The sequence below is a fragment of the Gallus gallus genome, chromosome 31 (genome assembly GCF_016699485.2).
Source record: "Gallus gallus isolate bGalGal1 chromosome 31, bGalGal1.mat.broiler.GRCg7b, whole genome shotgun sequence".
Classification (NCBI taxonomy): Eukaryota; Metazoa; Chordata; class Aves; order Galliformes; family Phasianidae; genus Gallus; species Gallus gallus.
Genome location: NC_052562.1, coordinates 100359 through 117471, shown reverse-complemented (window position 1 = coordinate 117471; position 17113 = coordinate 100359). Strand labels below are relative to the sequence as shown.

The 17113-nt window shown below is 52.5% G+C and overlaps 3 protein-coding genes across 4 annotated transcripts in view; all 3 read right to left on the bottom strand.

The window, feature by feature from the left end:
* Positions 1-3372, bottom strand: part of DMBT1 (deleted in malignant brain tumors 1) — a 44778-nt gene extending 41406 nt beyond the window's left edge. Inside the window, exon 1 of the mRNA XM_040654043.2 lies at positions 3015-3372. The gene's annotated coding sequence lies outside the window, so the exon portion shown is untranslated. The remainder of the gene's footprint in view (positions 1-3014) is intronic.
* Positions 3373-8345: 4973 nt separating this feature from the next.
* Positions 8346-11313, bottom strand: SBK3 (SH3 domain binding kinase family member 3). Of its 2 annotated transcripts, none has more exons than XM_004949780.5 (4): positions 11216-11313; positions 10509-10704; positions 10080-10282; positions 8346-9511 (listed from the first exon to the last, which is right to left on the bottom strand). In XM_004949780.5, exons 2-4 carry the CDS (start codon positions 10678-10680, stop codon positions 8747-8749), a joined length of 1140 nt encoding a protein of 379 aa, XP_004949837.2. In that variant the 5' UTR covers positions 10681-10704; positions 11216-11313; the 3' UTR covers positions 8346-8746. The 2 variants fall into 2 exon arrangements, with proteins under 2 accessions (XP_004949837.2, XP_004949838.1); XM_004949781.5 differs by having other exon boundaries at positions 10509-10684.
* A 3054-nt stretch (positions 11314-14367) lies between these two features.
* On the bottom strand, positions 14368-17071 carry LOC101748207 (soluble scavenger receptor cysteine-rich domain-containing protein SSC5D-like). The gene is made up of 5 exons (XM_015300602.4): positions 17019-17071; positions 16712-16741; positions 15617-15928; positions 14965-15281; positions 14368-14879 (listed from the first exon to the last, which is right to left on the bottom strand). Exons 1-5 carry the CDS (start codon positions 17050-17052, stop codon positions 14871-14873), a joined length of 702 nt encoding a protein of 233 aa, XP_015156088.1. The 5' UTR covers positions 17053-17071; the 3' UTR covers positions 14368-14870.
* Positions 17072-17113: the final 42 nt, after the last annotated feature.

Genomic DNA, 17113 nt, shown 5'->3' with positions numbered 1-17113 from the left:
GATGCTGTCTGGACGTGCAGAGATGAGGTCAGGAAAGGCAAGTCATAGATGGAACTGTACTTGGTGAGGGATGTGAAAAACAAGAAGGAATTCTACAGATGCATTAATAAGAAGGGACTAGCCCTGGCACAGGCTGCCCAGGGAAGTTGTGGATGCCCCATCCCTTGAGACCTTCAAGGTTGGATGGGGCCCTGGGAAGCCTGGTCTATTGCATGGCAACCCTGCCAGTGGCAGGGGATTGGAACTGGATCACATTTTAGGTCCCTTCCAACCCAAGCTGTTCTGTGATTCCATAGCCGTGATATTTGTGAGGAAATTATAAATTCCCAGATTTAAGAAGAGAAGAAATGAGATTTCAGCTCGGCTTGGCAACATTTGTACTCTTGTTCACTATACCACTTTTCTCACCAGACTGCAACACAGGCCAGTAGATGCAATACCCAGTCTCCCACAGTCAGCAGCAGAGTTTGTTATTCACAGTCCTGATGGCCTCTAAATAGATCCCTATTTTTTTCCTCCTTTCTGCACAATGAAATTGTTAAAATGGAAGACTTATACTCCAGTGAAAGGAATGCAGGGGCAAAATGCATCTCAGCACTATCAACTGCAGTTGGTGGTGCTGAGCTCTCCTTGGATCTGGATTCAAAAGGAGCCCTTTGAATTCACCAGGAAGGGTAAATAAAGGCACAGAAGGTGCGCTCTGCTCTTCCAGGTCTCTCTCTGTAACTTGGTCTTGTTGGAAATATCCAAATAATTTTGTAATCTACGCGTAATAATTCTTGATGTACAACAGAATAAGAGGCACCTGTATCAAAATGTAAACCTCTTTACCCTGCTTCCCCAGCTGCTTTCCGTCCAGTGGGGGTGGACCTCCCCTGAGCCCTTCCAGGCTGCCCCTTACCTCTTCCCTGAGGGAATGTCTGGGTCCTCAGGCCCTGTTCTAGTGCAGCAACAGTAACAACTGCTACTGTTCTTAATTCCCAATTTCCTTAACTTCCTTGCTATCTCTGTTTCTCTATAATGTTTCCAGATCCCTCAACTCTCTTCTCGGCAAGGACATCCCTGTTACACCTTGCTCAACTTTGCCTTCCTCAGCCTGTGTTTTTCCCAAACCCTTTTCACTTTGCAGACTTTCATCATTACAGAAATTACTAACATTATATTTCAGTTTCACCCCCTCCCCAGGCTAACACTGGGATGTCGGGTTTCCTTACATCTCTGCAGATGAGGGCTATTCTCACTTCTAATGTCCCGTCCCATCCCCATTCGCAATTAATACGCCCTTTACAGTTAAAGGGGGAGTCTCTGGCCCCCAGCTCTTTCTCTCATTCGGAGTTCTTCTTACAAACCGCAGTGGGGGGGAGGGAGGGGGTGGTGCGGGGATGTGTTCTCCTGCCGGCACAAACTCAGATATCCCAAACTCACTGTTCTGCTTAACCCTTTTGTCGTTTTTTATTTATTTATTTATTTTTATTTTTTTCTCCACAATTCCACTGTTTGTACCCTCCACTGCACTTCCACGTACCATGAACAACTGCACTTCCATATTCCATCGAAACAGCTTCTCCCACTCCCTTCAAAATCCACAAAAATCAAACAATACAATTCTTCACCTTCCACAAACACCCAGCCCTTGGTCCCGTGATTAGGGTACTCAATTATAAGACTGGTCCCATTTTATGTTCCTGATTTCTTATCCAATACTCCCCCTGGCTCACCAGCACTGTTTCTCCAGTGAGCCAAAATACAACCCAGGGGGTCTTCTCGGTATCTCTTTAGACACCCCTTGTCCCATAACAGCCTCTTAGGTAACACTTTCACAACATAAACATTTAACAATCACAAAGACAGTGACAATAATCAGTACAATTTATCCTCTGGATCCTTCCTCCCTCTGCTTCCCTCCAAGGCCCAACCTTCCCTCTCTATTCCTTTCCCACTCTTGCACAGCTGCCCACCTAATCACACCTCTTTCTTCTCCAGTAAACAACATATCCACGATAAACATCACTTCCATCCACGAGGAGAAATTAGGCCCTAGAAATTGATCCAACGGTTCTGCTACGCTTACAGGATCCTCAATTAAGGAATTAATTTCCTTCTTGAAACTCCTAACCTTTCTGCTAGTAAAAACTGCAGGCATCAGCATACCCTATTTCCCTTTGACCTAAGGAGACTTCCCTAAGTGGATAAAGTGAAGTATTAGTGAGGTTAGTATTAGAGAAAGGAAAACCCTCCAGGTCCCGTTTACATTGCTCCAATTCGCTCAGTAATCGAGAGCACAAGCTCTCTGCAGGACCGTGCCCGGGATCAGCAGCTCGGTCACTCCCCTTCCCTGGAGAGGTCACTGCTGCTTGCACTGCTTTAGAAATTGAAAGGGGGGGGTTGGGGAGGGGAATTATCTAAGGGATCCTATTTGTGATTTGTCTGCTTCTCTTTCCTTTCTCTTTTGAACTTCGACTCCATCTTGGAGGAACTGTTTTACTTCTTGCACCCATTAAGCGGCATAAGCCCATTCTGTTTCAGGGAAAGAAGTTTCACTGTTTACATACAAACTCAAAGTCTGTCAAACCCAATCTTCGTCAGACCCACAGTCTGATCAAAATGTGGATTTTCCCTGCAGTGGCTCTCTAGGCTATGTCCGTATACAGTATTTAAACATCTTTTCCCTGTTCTTGCCCCTAGTTTTGGGATTATTTTCCAATGCTGAAGCTGCTTTCCTAAGGGGCTATCTCTAGGCACGATTTCAGGGACCCTTTTCCCCTGTTCTTCGGAGCTCCTATTCCCCATCCCTCCGGAATGCTGCTGTGAACCACCCAGCTCACAGGTGACCACACTCCGATTCTCGGATATAGGGCCAATCCCTCCGGAGCACCTCGCTCCGATTCTCGGATTAATAGGGGTGCGCTGCTGGCACTTGGTCAAGCGTGCAAGGAGCCGCACACCGACAGCTCCCTCCCGAGCCTCGCCCGAGTCTCCACCGACCCCCCAAGGCAAGAATTAAACTCCCTTACCTTGGTCCGTGCACGAAGTTACCGGGTCAGCAGTGGTCAACACCTGTGCCTACCTGCCCCTTGGCTTTCACAGAGCCCGTCCTTTATGTAACAGTCTCGGTTTCCTATCGGCCATCCCAAGGAGCCCCCTCGCCCCCCAGAGAGCGCCGCTGAAATCAGCGGGGTGCACCTATCCTGTCCAGGGCAGTTGGGGGACCCCCCAAAAAGGCGATAATAATCCGGGACGAGCCCCCAAAATTGTTGGAAATATCCAAATAATTTTGTCAGGACGGTATCTCTGATAAAAGCAGATTTTATTCGCCATTGCAACGGCAGGCGCCCCGCAAACAGGAGAGCGCACCTAAGGACACAGTATGACAGCTTTCTGTACCTTGTTTCCCCCACCCCCCCTTGCCTCCCCCCTCCCCTGTTTCCCCATTGGCTGGGTACTCCAGGTTGACACTCTTATCGAAGGTTTACATTTGTTAATTTGTGTGTTATCTGGTGTCTGTCAGTAGCCATCCTGTTGTTTCCAAGATGTCCCAGCGCTCTTCTTGTCGTATTGATATGGTGATTCTCTGCAAGGTCTTCCTTAAACAAAGAGCACCGGGGGGCGGGGGGATGCCAGGCCTTCCCGATGCCTCTTCAGGCGCTTCCTTGGGCATGTCACGACTTGATCTCTGGTTTGATAAGTCTCGTGCAGGATATTCTTGCAATGTGTATGACAAAACATTACATATCTACTTCACCTATATACTGAGCGTGCATTCCTGGGGAAGGTTCATCTAGAGGATGAGTGATGCAAATTATCAGAGACTCCCCTCCCCCCCCCCCCCCCCCAGCTAAAGTAGAAAGACTCCCAAAAAGAACTATGGCAGCAGAGACCATGAAATAATAATAAAAAACATCTTATCAAATTCTAATGCAGAAACAACATTTGATTCCCACAGGCTCTAAGCACCCATCAGCAATGAAAATAAGAAATCAGCAGTTTCACTACCTTTTAGTAACTTCAGTTCATAGTTTTGGCTTCTTCTCTCCTTTGGGGAAAGAAGATTTTCTGGCTTATGAGGGAAATTCATCAGCTGTTTTTCATGCACTTTCATAGCCTGGAGCTTGAAAACATAAGGAAGAAGACCGTAACACGAAGAAAGTGTAGAATATCGCCTTTGTGGCTTTCAGCAGTAACCATAACATCTCTGTCTCTCACGATTTTGTTTAGCAAAGATGAAAACTGCAAAAGTCAGCGCGTTTCCCCCACAGCTGCACTCCCCACCATGCACAACTGCTTTGTTTCCATCTCCAAGCCTGGAAGAGACAGTGATGCTGAGCACCAAAGCTCCTTTTCTTAGAACTTGCTGGGACATTGTGCTTCTTGGAGGAGCCTGTGTAACACCAAGGGAAACAGTGAAAGGACACTGTCTTTATCCAATTCCCCCTGCAGTGATTAAAACGTAATATTTTGATAAAATATTTTGATAGATATTTTAATAAATGACCAGATTTGAAAAACAACCCATTCCTGGTTGTCACTGATGACAAGGAGGTGGCTCATAGCCGGGTTTAAGGGAGTTGTTCTTTATCTGAAAAGCACAAAGACGACTGCCAGAGCAGGGCTGGTTTCAACATAACCCCATAAAATAGTCCCAAAGACCTGAATCACCAGATCCTTAATACAAGTCTTAGTATATAATAATAACTTAATATAACTTAATATATTAATATAATAGGATTTCACAGTAACCCACTACCATTCTCAGGAAGAGCCTCCTGCTTTGAGGAGGCATTACGCTGTTCTATCTGCAGCACTCACATCCTTTAAGGAGGAGAAACACTATAAATAAATTAGGATTAATAAAAAATAATCGAGAAAAATGGCACTTAAATCACTGGCCTTGCCAGTAACCCATCTGTTATCCCATTCAATAAATTCTGAGGGCGCAAAGAGCAGCTCTGCATCACTGCACCGTCCCATAATGGCAGCCTGAATGGCAATAAGTGTGCAGTAAAAGACTTCCTTTTGAGCATTTTCATACAATAAAAATATTAAGTATGGACACCTGATGGTGTCTGAGGTCTGAGGACTTTCTCCTACTGAGAAAGCGAGCTTGGAATCCAATGTGTCTGCTCGTCTCCCTGGCAATGGGCAGGGAAATCAGCTATTTCTTCCAAACACAAAGGTCTGGAAGCTGAGCAAAGCTTGTAAATAACTTTCATTCCTCAAGGCACATTTTTTCCAAAAAGCAGCTTTCCAAAAGGGATGATTGTATCCCCACATGCCTCACTTCATGGAGAGACAAAGAAAAGTGGATGCTTTGGCTTTGCCCAAAGGTCTGGTCTTTGACTGGGGACATTCAGGGAGCAGAACTCTTTATGGGTGATTTGGGAACACTTAAAAGTTTAAGTTTATGTTGCCCTGTGTCTGTCTTGGTAATGCTGTGGGCCTTCCAGCTGCAGCTCTCCAACTGGTCTATCCCAGTTTTATTCCTATCTTCCTTCTCCTGCTATTACAGCCCACTCTGAAAGAGGAACCCTAGAGCTGAGTTTGGGGGTCCACGAAGCTTCCCCCATCCTGGGCCTATTAGGTGCAGTGCTGCTTTCACCATTTACAACCATTCCAACTTGCAGCTGTCGCCAAGTGTTGTTGCACAACTGCACTCCCTCAAAGGTCCTCCGGACCCTCCTTTGGATCACCTGGGGTACATCCGTCCCTTGTGGAGATCTCCTTTAATCCTGCAGCTCTGCAGCCTGGCTGCATCACCCCCTCTTGCTCTACTGAGCATCCTCCTTGCACATAAGTTAGTAAAATCCAATGAAAGGAATCAGTCAGGACAACCTAAGAGGTGCTCAGGGAATCATCACCTACAGCATCCTGCATCTCTGTGTGCACGTAGCATCAGCAGACTCCTGCTGGTTCTGCCTCAGTGACTGAGGAGCAGTAGATCATTTATTTGTGCTTGGCATTCTTGTGCATTTTACTTGGCACTCACATTCATGCTGATCATAGAATCATAGAATGGCTTGGGTTGGAAGGGACTTCAAGGACCATCAAGCTCCAACCCCCCAGCTGCAGGTAGGGCCACCAACCCCCATATCTAATACTAGACCAGGCTGCCCAGGGCCCAATCCAACCCAGTTCGTAGATTTCCTTTGGTAGGTCTGTGTTTGTGCTGCAGACTTCTCCATGCCTTGCTTGTTGCAAACGTTACCTTGCCCACTGAATGTCACTCCCCATGCAGGCTGCACCATGGTAAGCCATGATGCTCGGGGGTATTCTGTACCTGCAAAGCCAAGCTGCTTGGGATGAAATCAGAAACAGATTGCAGGATTCCACCCCACCCCTTTGGCAGCAGATGAACTGTGGGCACCTCACCAGGAGGGTGACTGAAAGTTGCAGAGGTGAAATCTCAGCCTGCAAAGCCTCAAATTAATAAGCTTTTCTGCAGGACGAGGGATTTTCCTGCAGCCTGGCGTCGCTGCCTGCAGGCCCAGAGCCCTCAGGCTGTGATTTAGGAGAGGCAGGTGTAAATGAAAAGCATCCGCACGCATTTCGGCTACCGATCTCAGGCACTTGGCGTGCAGCCCAGCTGCTGGGCTCTGCCTCCGCGGTCCCTGTGCCTCCTCTGTCCCCTTCCTTCACAGAACTGTGGAATGGCTTTTGTTAGAAAGGACATTAAATATCATAGAATGGCTTGAGTCAGAAGGGATCTTAAGGATAATAGAATTATACAAAGGTTTATATTGGAAGGAACATTAAAGATCATAGAACCATAAAATGGCTTGGGTTGGAGGGGACCTTAAAAGCCCGATCAATTCCAACCCTCCTTCCATGGGCAGGGTTGCCACCCACTGGATGAGGCTGTCCAGGGCACCGTGCAATGTGGCCTTGAACACCTCCAGGAATGGGGCACCCACAGCTTCTCTGGGCAACCTGTGCCAGTGCCTCACCACCCTCTGACTAAACAAACAAAAAAAATCTTCCTAATATATACCCTAATTTTTCCCTCTTTTATTTTAAAATCAATCCTCTTTGTCCTGCCACTGTCTTGTGGGAAAACAGTTATAAAAAAAGGCAAAACACAGAGAGTTTTATTAAGCTTCAGCACTTCAGCTGATTTCCAGCTGTACTTCCACTGTGCAGCGGTGTTCTTCTTGCTTAGTCCAAGATCATAAAGCCATAGTCATGGAATTCTAGTCATAGAATCATAGGGATCATGGAAAAGTTTGGGTTGGAAGAGACCTTAAAGACCATCCAGTTCCAAGCCCATTCATGGGCATGGACACCTCCCACTAGAGTTCCCAAAGCCTTATCCATTCTGGCCTTGAGCAATTCCAGGGAAGGGGCATCTACAATTCCTCTGGACAACCTGTTCCAGTGCCTCACCACCCTCATCCCCAAAAAATTTCTTCCTAATATCTAACCTAAATCTCACCTCTTTCCAGTCAAAGCCATTACCCCTTGTCCCATCACTACATTCCCTGATGAAGGGATGCTAAGAATATCTTCATCCCTTCAGGACCCTGAAGTCCTTTCTCATGCCCTCCAGCATCTTCCACATGCAGAGCCAACCCAATGTACTCTCCCTCTGGCTCTTTTGTATTACTGACCAACCCACATCCCATTCTCTCAGTGCAAATTTTCTACATTTGGCAGAGCCGTGTTCAGATGGAGCTGTATTCCAGGTTGATCTCCTCTCCCTCAAGGACTAGGAATTTGCCCCACAGCTCTGCCCAACATATCTGTGTGCCTGGAGTGCTTACATTTGTCTCCTCACGTCATTAACCCCAAGGAAATCCTTTGGCATCTTAACTAATTACAGCATGGTGACATCCTCCTCACACACGTATGCAAGGAGTGAATGTCAGATCCATTTCTGAGTTCCCCTGCAGAACTGATGAGCAGTTTTGCCACCCACCTCCACCAAGCTGCTGCACCAGCCTTAACAATTTTTGAGTGACTGCTCTCCTCCCATTTCTCTGTGCCCTGCTGGATGCTCTTTCCTTGGCTTTCCCTTGCTCGTTTGTTGCTTGGGTGCTTTGCAATTGCATTCATTAATAGGGTGTGAAGTGTGGGGTTGGGGTCCCTGACCTCCTCCAAATACAGCCCCAGGTGTTTCTTCTCCTTCCCCTGCCCACAGTGCGCTACTGGCTTGGCTTCCTACCCCTGATGTTCTCACCCAGGGCACCAAGTGGAGTCCAAGGCTTCCATCCCACCCACAAGAAACATAGAATCATAGAATGGTTTGGGTTGGAAGGGGCATTCAAGTTCCAAGCCCCTGCCATGAGCTGGTTGCCACCCAGGTTGCCCAGGACTCCATCCAACAGGCCTTGAGCACCTCTAGGGATAGAGTAACCACAGCTTCTCTGTTCAGCCTGCTCCAGTGCCTCACCACCCTCTGAGCAAAGAAATTCCTCCTAACATCTAACCTAAATCTTCCCTCTTTTAGTTAAATACCATTCCCCCTTGTCCTGTCACAATCAGACTGTGCAAAAAGTCACTCCCTCTCCTGCTTATAAGCTCCCCTGAAGTACTGGAAGGTTGACATGGTCCCTGGAGCCTTCTCTTCTCCAGACTGAATAAGCCCAATTCTCTCAGCCTCTTTCCATAGAAGAGGTGCTCCAGCCCTCCGGGCATCCTTGTGGCCTCCTCTGGATCCTCTCCAACAGCTCCATGTCCATTCTGTCCATTCCAAGAAGAAGAAGAAAACAGCCCACACCCCAAGGACCCCTCCACGCCATGTTGGAGATGCCAGCTAGTGGCACAGGGCCATAGCGCTGGCAGGTGTTGTGGGCATGCTGTTCCCCTCCCCATAACTGCCGTCACCGCACTCCCCATCATCCCCTGAACCCGTACACCCTTGGGCAAGGGGTGACTGAGGGCCACCATCCACCACTCCATGTGCATCGCCATCCCCCCCTCCATGTCCATCACCATCCACCGCTCCCAGCCCATCAGTGCCATCGGTCCGATCCCTACTTCTGGGTGCTCTCAGCCAGGGCAGGGCCAGGTACTTGCGCACCTCGATGGCTGGGCTGCGGCGGTCAGGGTCAAGCCGCAGCAGGCGCTGCAGCATCTCCTGTGCCCCACACTCAAAGCCACCCCAAGACTCCGGTGCCCCCCGGCCCACTGTGTCACCCTGCCAAGCACTGAAGGCCTCAAACTGGGGGTCAGGGCTGGCAGCTACAGCCCATGGGAAGCAGCCAGTGCAGAGGCAGAAGAGCAGCACGGCAAAAGCCCAAACATCCAGGCTGGAGTCCAGCTCCAGTGTGTCAGAGCCCTGCAGCAAGCAGAGCTCCGGCGGGGCGTAGGGCAGCGCACCAGACATGGCACCAATTTCCGAACCCTGCAGGCGGGTGAGCCCAAAGTCAGCCAGCTTCACACGACGGCACTCGTGGTCGAAGAGCAGTACGTTGTCCAGCTTGACATCCCGGTGCACCAGGGCCCGGCTGTGCATGAAATCCAGTGCCTCGGCCAGCTGAGAGGCACAGCGCTTTACCAGCACTTCAGGCAGACCCTCCTGGGGAAGGCAGCAATGTCACTTCCCTTGGAGGGGCTGCTGCAGAGCCCAAATCCCTGCCTGGTACCACCAGCATGGGACACACCCCATAGCAGACCCCAGAGGGTACCATGATGGGGCTCCTGGTGCACCACATGAGCTCACACTCCACTGCAAAGGGTGTACATGCAACACACTGCGTGTTCCCATGCACAATGTGGGCATGCACCATACTGAAAAATACGTGGCTGTGCAACCCACTGCAAAGGACCTCCTCAGGAAAACCATAGGCATGCACTCTGCTGCAAAGGATGTCCCTGTGCAGTGCATGAGCATGTGGCCCCTTGCAGAGGGTCTCCCCATGGACACCATAGGTACACAGTTCACTGCAAATGATGTCCCCATGCATCACACAAACATGCTCCCTATTGCAAAGAGCCTCCCCATGCACACACATCCTCCCCGTGATCTCACACCGCTGCAAGGTCCGCTTTGTTCCCACCTCCTCCCTGTACCCACTGCAACCTTTTCCCAGCCCCTTCTCCTCCCCAGCCCACTGTTGTGCCCCCCAGCCCTGAGACACACACACCCCTGGTGTGAGAAGGTTGCACAAGTCCCCAGCGGGAGCCAGCTCCTGCCCAAAGGCAAAATGTGTGGAATTCTCAAAGGCAAGGGGCAGGGCATGGATGCAGGCAGCATGACCAGAGAGGCACCGGGCTATGCAATACTCCCGCAGGAATGCCCGTCGCTCTGTCCGTTCCTTCAACATCAGCTTGAGGACCACTGGTGAGCCTGGGATGGAGGGAGAGGGTCAGCACCAAGATTTTGGGTCCATGTACTTAATGAGCATGCAACTCCAATGCAAAGGGTGCCCCCATTCACATTACAAGCATGCAACCCCCCTGTGAAGTGTGTTCCCATGCACACTGTGAGCATGCAACTCCAATGCAAACGATGTCCTCTTGCATTACACATGCATGAGGTGCAGCATTGGGGCAAAGACCCCACAGCTCCTCACCACCATCCCGAGGCTCAGTGAGCACCACATGGCCATAGGTGCCACTGCCCAGCTCGGCCAGCACGCAGAACTGCTCCTCCAGCTCCTGCCACTGCAGTGCCCGGCCCGCCTGCGCCATCAGCTGCTCCAAAGCTGCCGCGTTGTCCTCCTCATCCTCCTCCGGCTCTGCCATGGCCCTACAGAGCCCAGCACCATGCTGCAATGGCCCCATAGCATGCAGAGGGAGCACCCAGATGGTACTGCCCAGTGCACACCAGTTTGACCCAGCCTAGTACAGCTCAGACCAATCTTGTCTGAAACAGCCCAGTCCAGCCCAGTTGAGCCCATTCAGCCCAATGTTGTCCGGTTCATCCCACTTCAGTCCAATTCACCCCAGTCCAGCTCAATCCAGTGCATCCCAGCCCAGCCCAGCCCCATCCCTGAGCAGATGTAGGGAGCATCCCAAGGGGGAACAAGCAGAGTTGGGACACTGCCCCACATCAGCCCCACATCTCACCCCATATCACCGCATGGCAGTGGATCAGCTCTGTCGCTTCCACGTTCCTCCATCCCCAGCTGTGCAGCAGGATCTTTGACCCACTGCCACTACCAGATATATGGGACAGCAACAAGAACGCTGTGCTCCCCATAGCCCTGCTGTGGGGCTGTAAGGAAGCCACAAGCAAAACACAGGTCGGGGTTGCACAGGGACAAGCAAGCAGCCTCACCTGAATCCCTGAAGTGTCCCCGCAGCACAGCTTTGTGCCACCGGCCCCGTGGCGCCCGCGGCCGTGACTCACATTTTCCTGCGCACTCCAACACTGCCGGACCCAGGGCAGCGCTGGGCCGTGTTAATCTGTCCCAATGGATTGGGAACATGTGCAAGGCACAAGGCGTGCCGAGAGCCAAAGATAGGCAGGGGCAGGACAGACAGGGCACGGTGTGCGGACAGACAGACAGGATGCAAAAAGAGATAGAGCATTGCATGGGGACAGAGAAACAACATGAGGTGCAAAGAGAGGGCACTGCCTGGGGACAGACAGACAGCATGCAGCACGGGATACAAAGACAAGGCACTGCCTGGGGACAGACAGACAGCACAGAGCATGAAACAGCATGGAGTGAACATTTAGCTTCTCCTAAGTCCATAGATAAGGAGGTCGTATGTCCCAGTGTAATAAAGGTTAAAGATTAGACTGCATTTATTAATTTAATAATTTTAATAATTTATTAATTAATATAAATTGGATTACATTCATTAATACTGATCGCTGTTCTATAAGTTTTAGTGATTTAGTCAGGCACAGGGCAGGGGGAGCACAGAGGGTGCAGATGGGTATCCCCCCTTATTCCGTTCCCAGCGTGGGCTGCCTGGTGCCCCAAAACCAAACTTGCTCCTGCTCCACAGAAAGGTGTGGGGCCGCACCCAAAGGTGTGGGGCTGACCCTCTGCTTCAGTGCCCATCTCTCCCTCTCCCCCTTTTCCAACATCCACATCTCCTTCCCCTTGAGTTCCCAGGCTTTCCTCCTTTCATCTCCCCATTTCCCATAACCAAATCCCTCCCTCTTTCCAGTTGCCACGACCATATCCCTCTCCCCAAATTTATACATCCTTATGTGTCTCTCTCTCTCTCTCTCTCCCTTTTCCCATCCCCACATCCTTCCTTCTCCTCACTTCCCACATCCATATCTTTCTCTCCCCACTTTCCCATATCCTTATACCTCCTTTTCCCCTCTTTTCCACATCCATATCCCTTCCTCTACCTTTTCTCATCATATTCCTTCCTATTCCTCATGACCCATATCCCTATGCCTCCCTCTCCCCATCTTCCATATCCCCCATCTCTCATTTCCCACAGCCCCAATTCTCCCCTTTTTCTTACATCCATACTCCTCCCTCTCCCTGTTCTCCCACATCCCTATATCTCCCTTTTCCAACACTCATATACCTTCCTCTCCCTCTTTACCCACATCCCTATGCTTCCTTCTCCCCTTTATCCATATCCATATTCCTTTTCCCCTTTTCCCATGTCCACATCTCTTCACCTCCCTTTTCCCGCACCCATATCCTCCCCTTTTCCCTATTTCCCACAGCCCCATCTCTTTCCCTCCCTTTTCCCCACATCCTTATGCCTCCCTCTCCCCACTTTCCACAACCCCTCTCTCTCCCATTTTCCACAGCCCCATCTCTTTTTCTCTCCTTATCCCATGTGCATATCCCTCCTCCCCAGGTCCCACACCCATATCTCTCCCCCTCTTCTCTTTTCCTACATCCTTCCTCTTTCCCATATCCACGTCTCTCTCCCACCCCTTCATCCTTCATCCTTTCCCATGCCCACATCCCTCCCTCTCCCTTTCCATGGCACGCGAGGTGGAACTAGATGGGCTTTACAGTCCGTTCTGTGCCATTCTATGATTCCTCACATCCTTATCCTTCCCTCTCCCCAGTTCCCACGGTCTCATTCCTCCTCTCCCCATTTCCCATAACCATACCCCTCTCTTTCCCCTTCTCCCACACCCTTTCCCCCTTTCCCCACACCCTCTCCCCCTTTCCCCACATCCTTATCCCTCCCTCTTCCCCATTTCCCACAGTGCCATCTCTCCCTCTTCTTTTTCCCATAGCCATATTCCTCCCCAGTTCCCATGATCGTATCCTTCCTTCTCCCCTCTCTTCCTACAACTTTTTGCCACCCTCTCCCCTTTTCCCACACCCTCTCTCTTTTTCCCAAGACCACATCCCTCCCTCTACCCATTTCCCACAGCCCTATCCTTCCCTCTCTTCCCGTGGCTGTTCCCTCTCCCTCCCCACCTGCTCTCTCCCCTATCCCAGCTGCTCCTGCCTGCCCTGACCCCAGCTGTCTGGGCCATAATTAACCCCTGACACATAATTAACACCTGACAGCACATTAGCACGCCTTGCTGGCACGTGAAAAGGTCACTCAGCTGCACCCCTCACCCTGTCCTCTCCAATCCCATTACAGGGAGCAGATGCTGCTGGTGGGGGTGTCCCCTTGCTATGGGGCAGCGGGTGTGGGGCTGATTGCTCCATCACCCTCCTGCCCCACTGAAAAGCATCAACAGGGCCCAAAGCACAGACAAGGCCCAGTGCCAACCCCATGGCACCCAGCCCTGCGGGGGTGGCTGGGGGCGGGGGCACCGACAGCTGCTGGGGCACAGAAATAGCCGGGGCCAGGTGGCAGAGCTCAGCATTGGGGATGCAGCCAGGGCCTGGCCCTGTGCCAAGTCTCAGTGGTTGGGGCCATCCCAGTGACCCTGAGCTTGACCCCCACATCCCTTTCTGCTGGGGACAAACTCCACTCCCCCTTTCCATAAACCCAAAAGCCCCCAATTGCCGAGCTGCTGCACTGCAGCCCACTGCTCCACTCTATGACATCTGCAAACCCTGCCCCCATTGCCCAATTCTGTGCCCTCCCAGCCTCCATTGCCTCACTCCCTTTCCCTTCCCACAGCTCCCTATTTCCCCACTCCTTACCCTTCCACAGATTGATGGCTTCCTGCACCCCATAACCCACCTGGTCCCCCATTGCCCCATATCTACTCACTCACTCCCCATTTCCCCTCTGGCTGCCCTCCCAGCAGGGGCTGACCCCAGCCCCACATCCCAGAGCTGCTGGCTGGGTGCCAACCCCATGCCCTGGCAGCAGATACCAGCAGCAGACAGGTGGCTGGTAGGATTAGCACTAACTAGTAGTTTCATAATGGGGTCAAGAGGCCACAGGGAGGGAGAGGGGGGGGGAGGACAGGACAGGGGGACTTCAACAGCACACCTGGGCCTGCCAAGACCCCACCACCCAGCGTAGCACTCTATCCCAGTGTCACCCCACAGCCCTAATCCCCACAGCCCTGGCCAGGTTCTGTGCTCGTGGATGCTGCTTGCTTTTAATGACACCATTAAAGGAATAGGGCTGGGGTGGGGGGGCAGCGGATAGGGCTGAGGACCTGGATCCTTTTTGATTTCTGACCCTGCCTGAACTTGAGGGGTCCTGTTTGCATTCTAGGTCCTCTTTGGGCTTGTATTTCTGTTTGGACAGGGAGTCCTGATTGTGCTCAGGATTCTGTTTGGGTTGGGGCTCTGTTTGGGCTCTGGATCCTGTCTGGATGTGGAGTCTTGTTTGGGCTCTTGGTCCTTTTTGATTTTGGATCCTGTTGGGTTTTGGGAGTCCTGTTTGCATTCTGGGTCCTGTTTGTGCAGGGAGTTCCATTCAGGCTCAGAGTTCTGATTGGTTTTGGATCCTGTTTGGACTCAGGATTTGTTTCAGTTGCAGTCCTGTTTGGGCTCGGGGTCCTGTTTGGGTTCTTCACGCAGATGCTGCAGGAGGGCTAAAAGCAGTTCCTGACACTACTGGGGCCAGAACCATGATGCTCAGGGATCCTGTAAGGAGAGAAGACTGAGCATGGCTGAACCCTGCTCCACAGGGTCCCGTGGCCATCACCAAGCCATGGTGGCAGCCCCACACCTGGCATACAACTCCAATGTCCTCGTGGTGGGTGCAGTCATGGTATCCCCACACACGGTGTGCGCAGTCCTGCAGGCTCTTCTCCTGCCCTTGGCATCGGACGTCATCCAGCCAGATGTGCCCGACACCAGGCCCAAAACGTGGCCGCTCCCCATCCAGGTCCTGCGCCTCGCCGCAGCCCAGCTCCTGGCATACCACAGCCATGTTGGCCCTGCTCCATCCGTCATCACACACCGTGCCCCAGCGCCCGGCTCGCTGCACCTCCAGCCGCCCCGCACAGCGCCTGGGCCCGTCAGCCAGCCGCAGCCTGAAGGGCTCTGTGGGAACACAGCAATGACACCAGGCCTCACTGTGCCCCCTCCAGGCCCTGCTGTGACACCAGGCCTCGTCACATCCCCACCAGGCCCTGCCACGACACCAGGCCTCGCTGTGTCCTCACCAGGCCTCACTGTATCCCCTCCAGGCCCCACCATGACACCAGGCCTCACCGTGTCCCCACCAGGCCTCACTGCGTCCCCACCATCTCCGCCATGACACCAGGCCTCGCTGTGTCCCCATAAGGCCTCGCTGTGTCCCCATTATGCCCTGTCATGACACCAGGCCCCGCCATGTCCCCGCTAGGCTGCAAGGCGCAGTCCTGCCCCATGCTTACCCTCGCAGTTGACAGCAGCCACATGGTTGGAGGGACAAGATGCAGCGTCACCGGGCTGCAGCTTGCAGTGCTCCAAGTCCAGCTCCTGCCCTGCACACAGCACCTGACGCAGACCCACCACGTTCCCCTCAGCCATGGGAGGGCTGCAGGGCACTGGGACGGCTCGGGGGCGCCCGCAGCCCAGCTGGCGACACAGGACGTGGGCAGCTGCAAGGTCCCAGCCCATGGCGCAGACCGAGGCCCAGGTGCCGTCCTGCAGCAGCTCCACGCGGCCCTGGCATGGGGAGTGGCTGCCGGAGAGCCGGGCAGGAACTGCAGGGGAGAGCAGGAGAGTGAAGCATGGGGAGCTGCATGGCCTTCCCAGTGCTGCACCAGCCTGACCAGCACAGCACCAGTCTGCCCAGCGCAGCACCAGTTTGTTTAGTACAGCACCCAGTCCACTCAGCACAGTCATAGCAAAGCCCCAGCCCTGCCCTAGCATGCCCAGTTCAGCCACACTCCGCCCAGTTCAGCCCCAGTCTGTTCAGGACGGTCCCAGCACAACCCCAGTCTGCCCAGCTCAGTCCAGGCCTGCCTAGTTCAGTCCTAGTTTGCCTTGCTCAGTCTCAGTATTCCCACCATGCTCCCAGTATGCTCACCACAGCCACAGCCCAGCCCCAGTTTAAGCTCACTCCCAATCTGCCTAGCATGGCCCCAGCTCAGCACCAGCACCAGCCCCAGTCTTCCCATCTAGGCCCCAGTCTGTCCAATTCAGTCTCAGTCTGCCAAGTACAGCACCAGTACAGTGACCCAGCCTTGTCCCAGTATAGCTTGTCTGTCCTGTACAGTTCTAGTCTGCCCAGTACGTTGTCCAGTACAGCTCCAGTCTGTCCAGTTCAAACCATCCTACCTGTTGCCCATGCCGCAGTGCCTGCCCCATCCAGCAACTGCTGGCTCCAGGGCACCCAAATGGTATCTGTGGGACATCCTAGGACACCTACTGACCCCCAGCGATGCCCAGTGACCCCTACTGACATGCAGGACACTCAATGATCTCAAGTAACACCCAAGTGGCACCCAGTGAACCCCACTGACATCCAATGACACCCAACATACCAGATCCAATCACGGCACCACAGCACAAAGCTGAGGGGGAAAGAAGGAGGAGTTGGAAAGAGACAGAGACACCCACAGACCACCCAAGACCCTCAGGACTGCCCAACCCAGTGACATAAAACACAAAATGTTTTCCCCCAGTTCTGTCTCCATGTGTCCCCAGCTCTGTTTCCCCCCTTTTCCTCCCGCTCTGCCCACCATGCACCCCAGTTCTGTCTCCCCACATGCCTCCACCTCTGTGCCCCTCACATGCCTCCCATCTCTATGCCTTCTATTTCCCCCAGCTCTGCACCCCCCATGTCCTCACCCAGGCACAGTCCGAGGCTACGCAGCCCCCCCATGCTGCCAGCAGGGCCACCCCAGCCACTGGGGCCACCCTTTTAAAAAGAGGGTCAAGGAGGG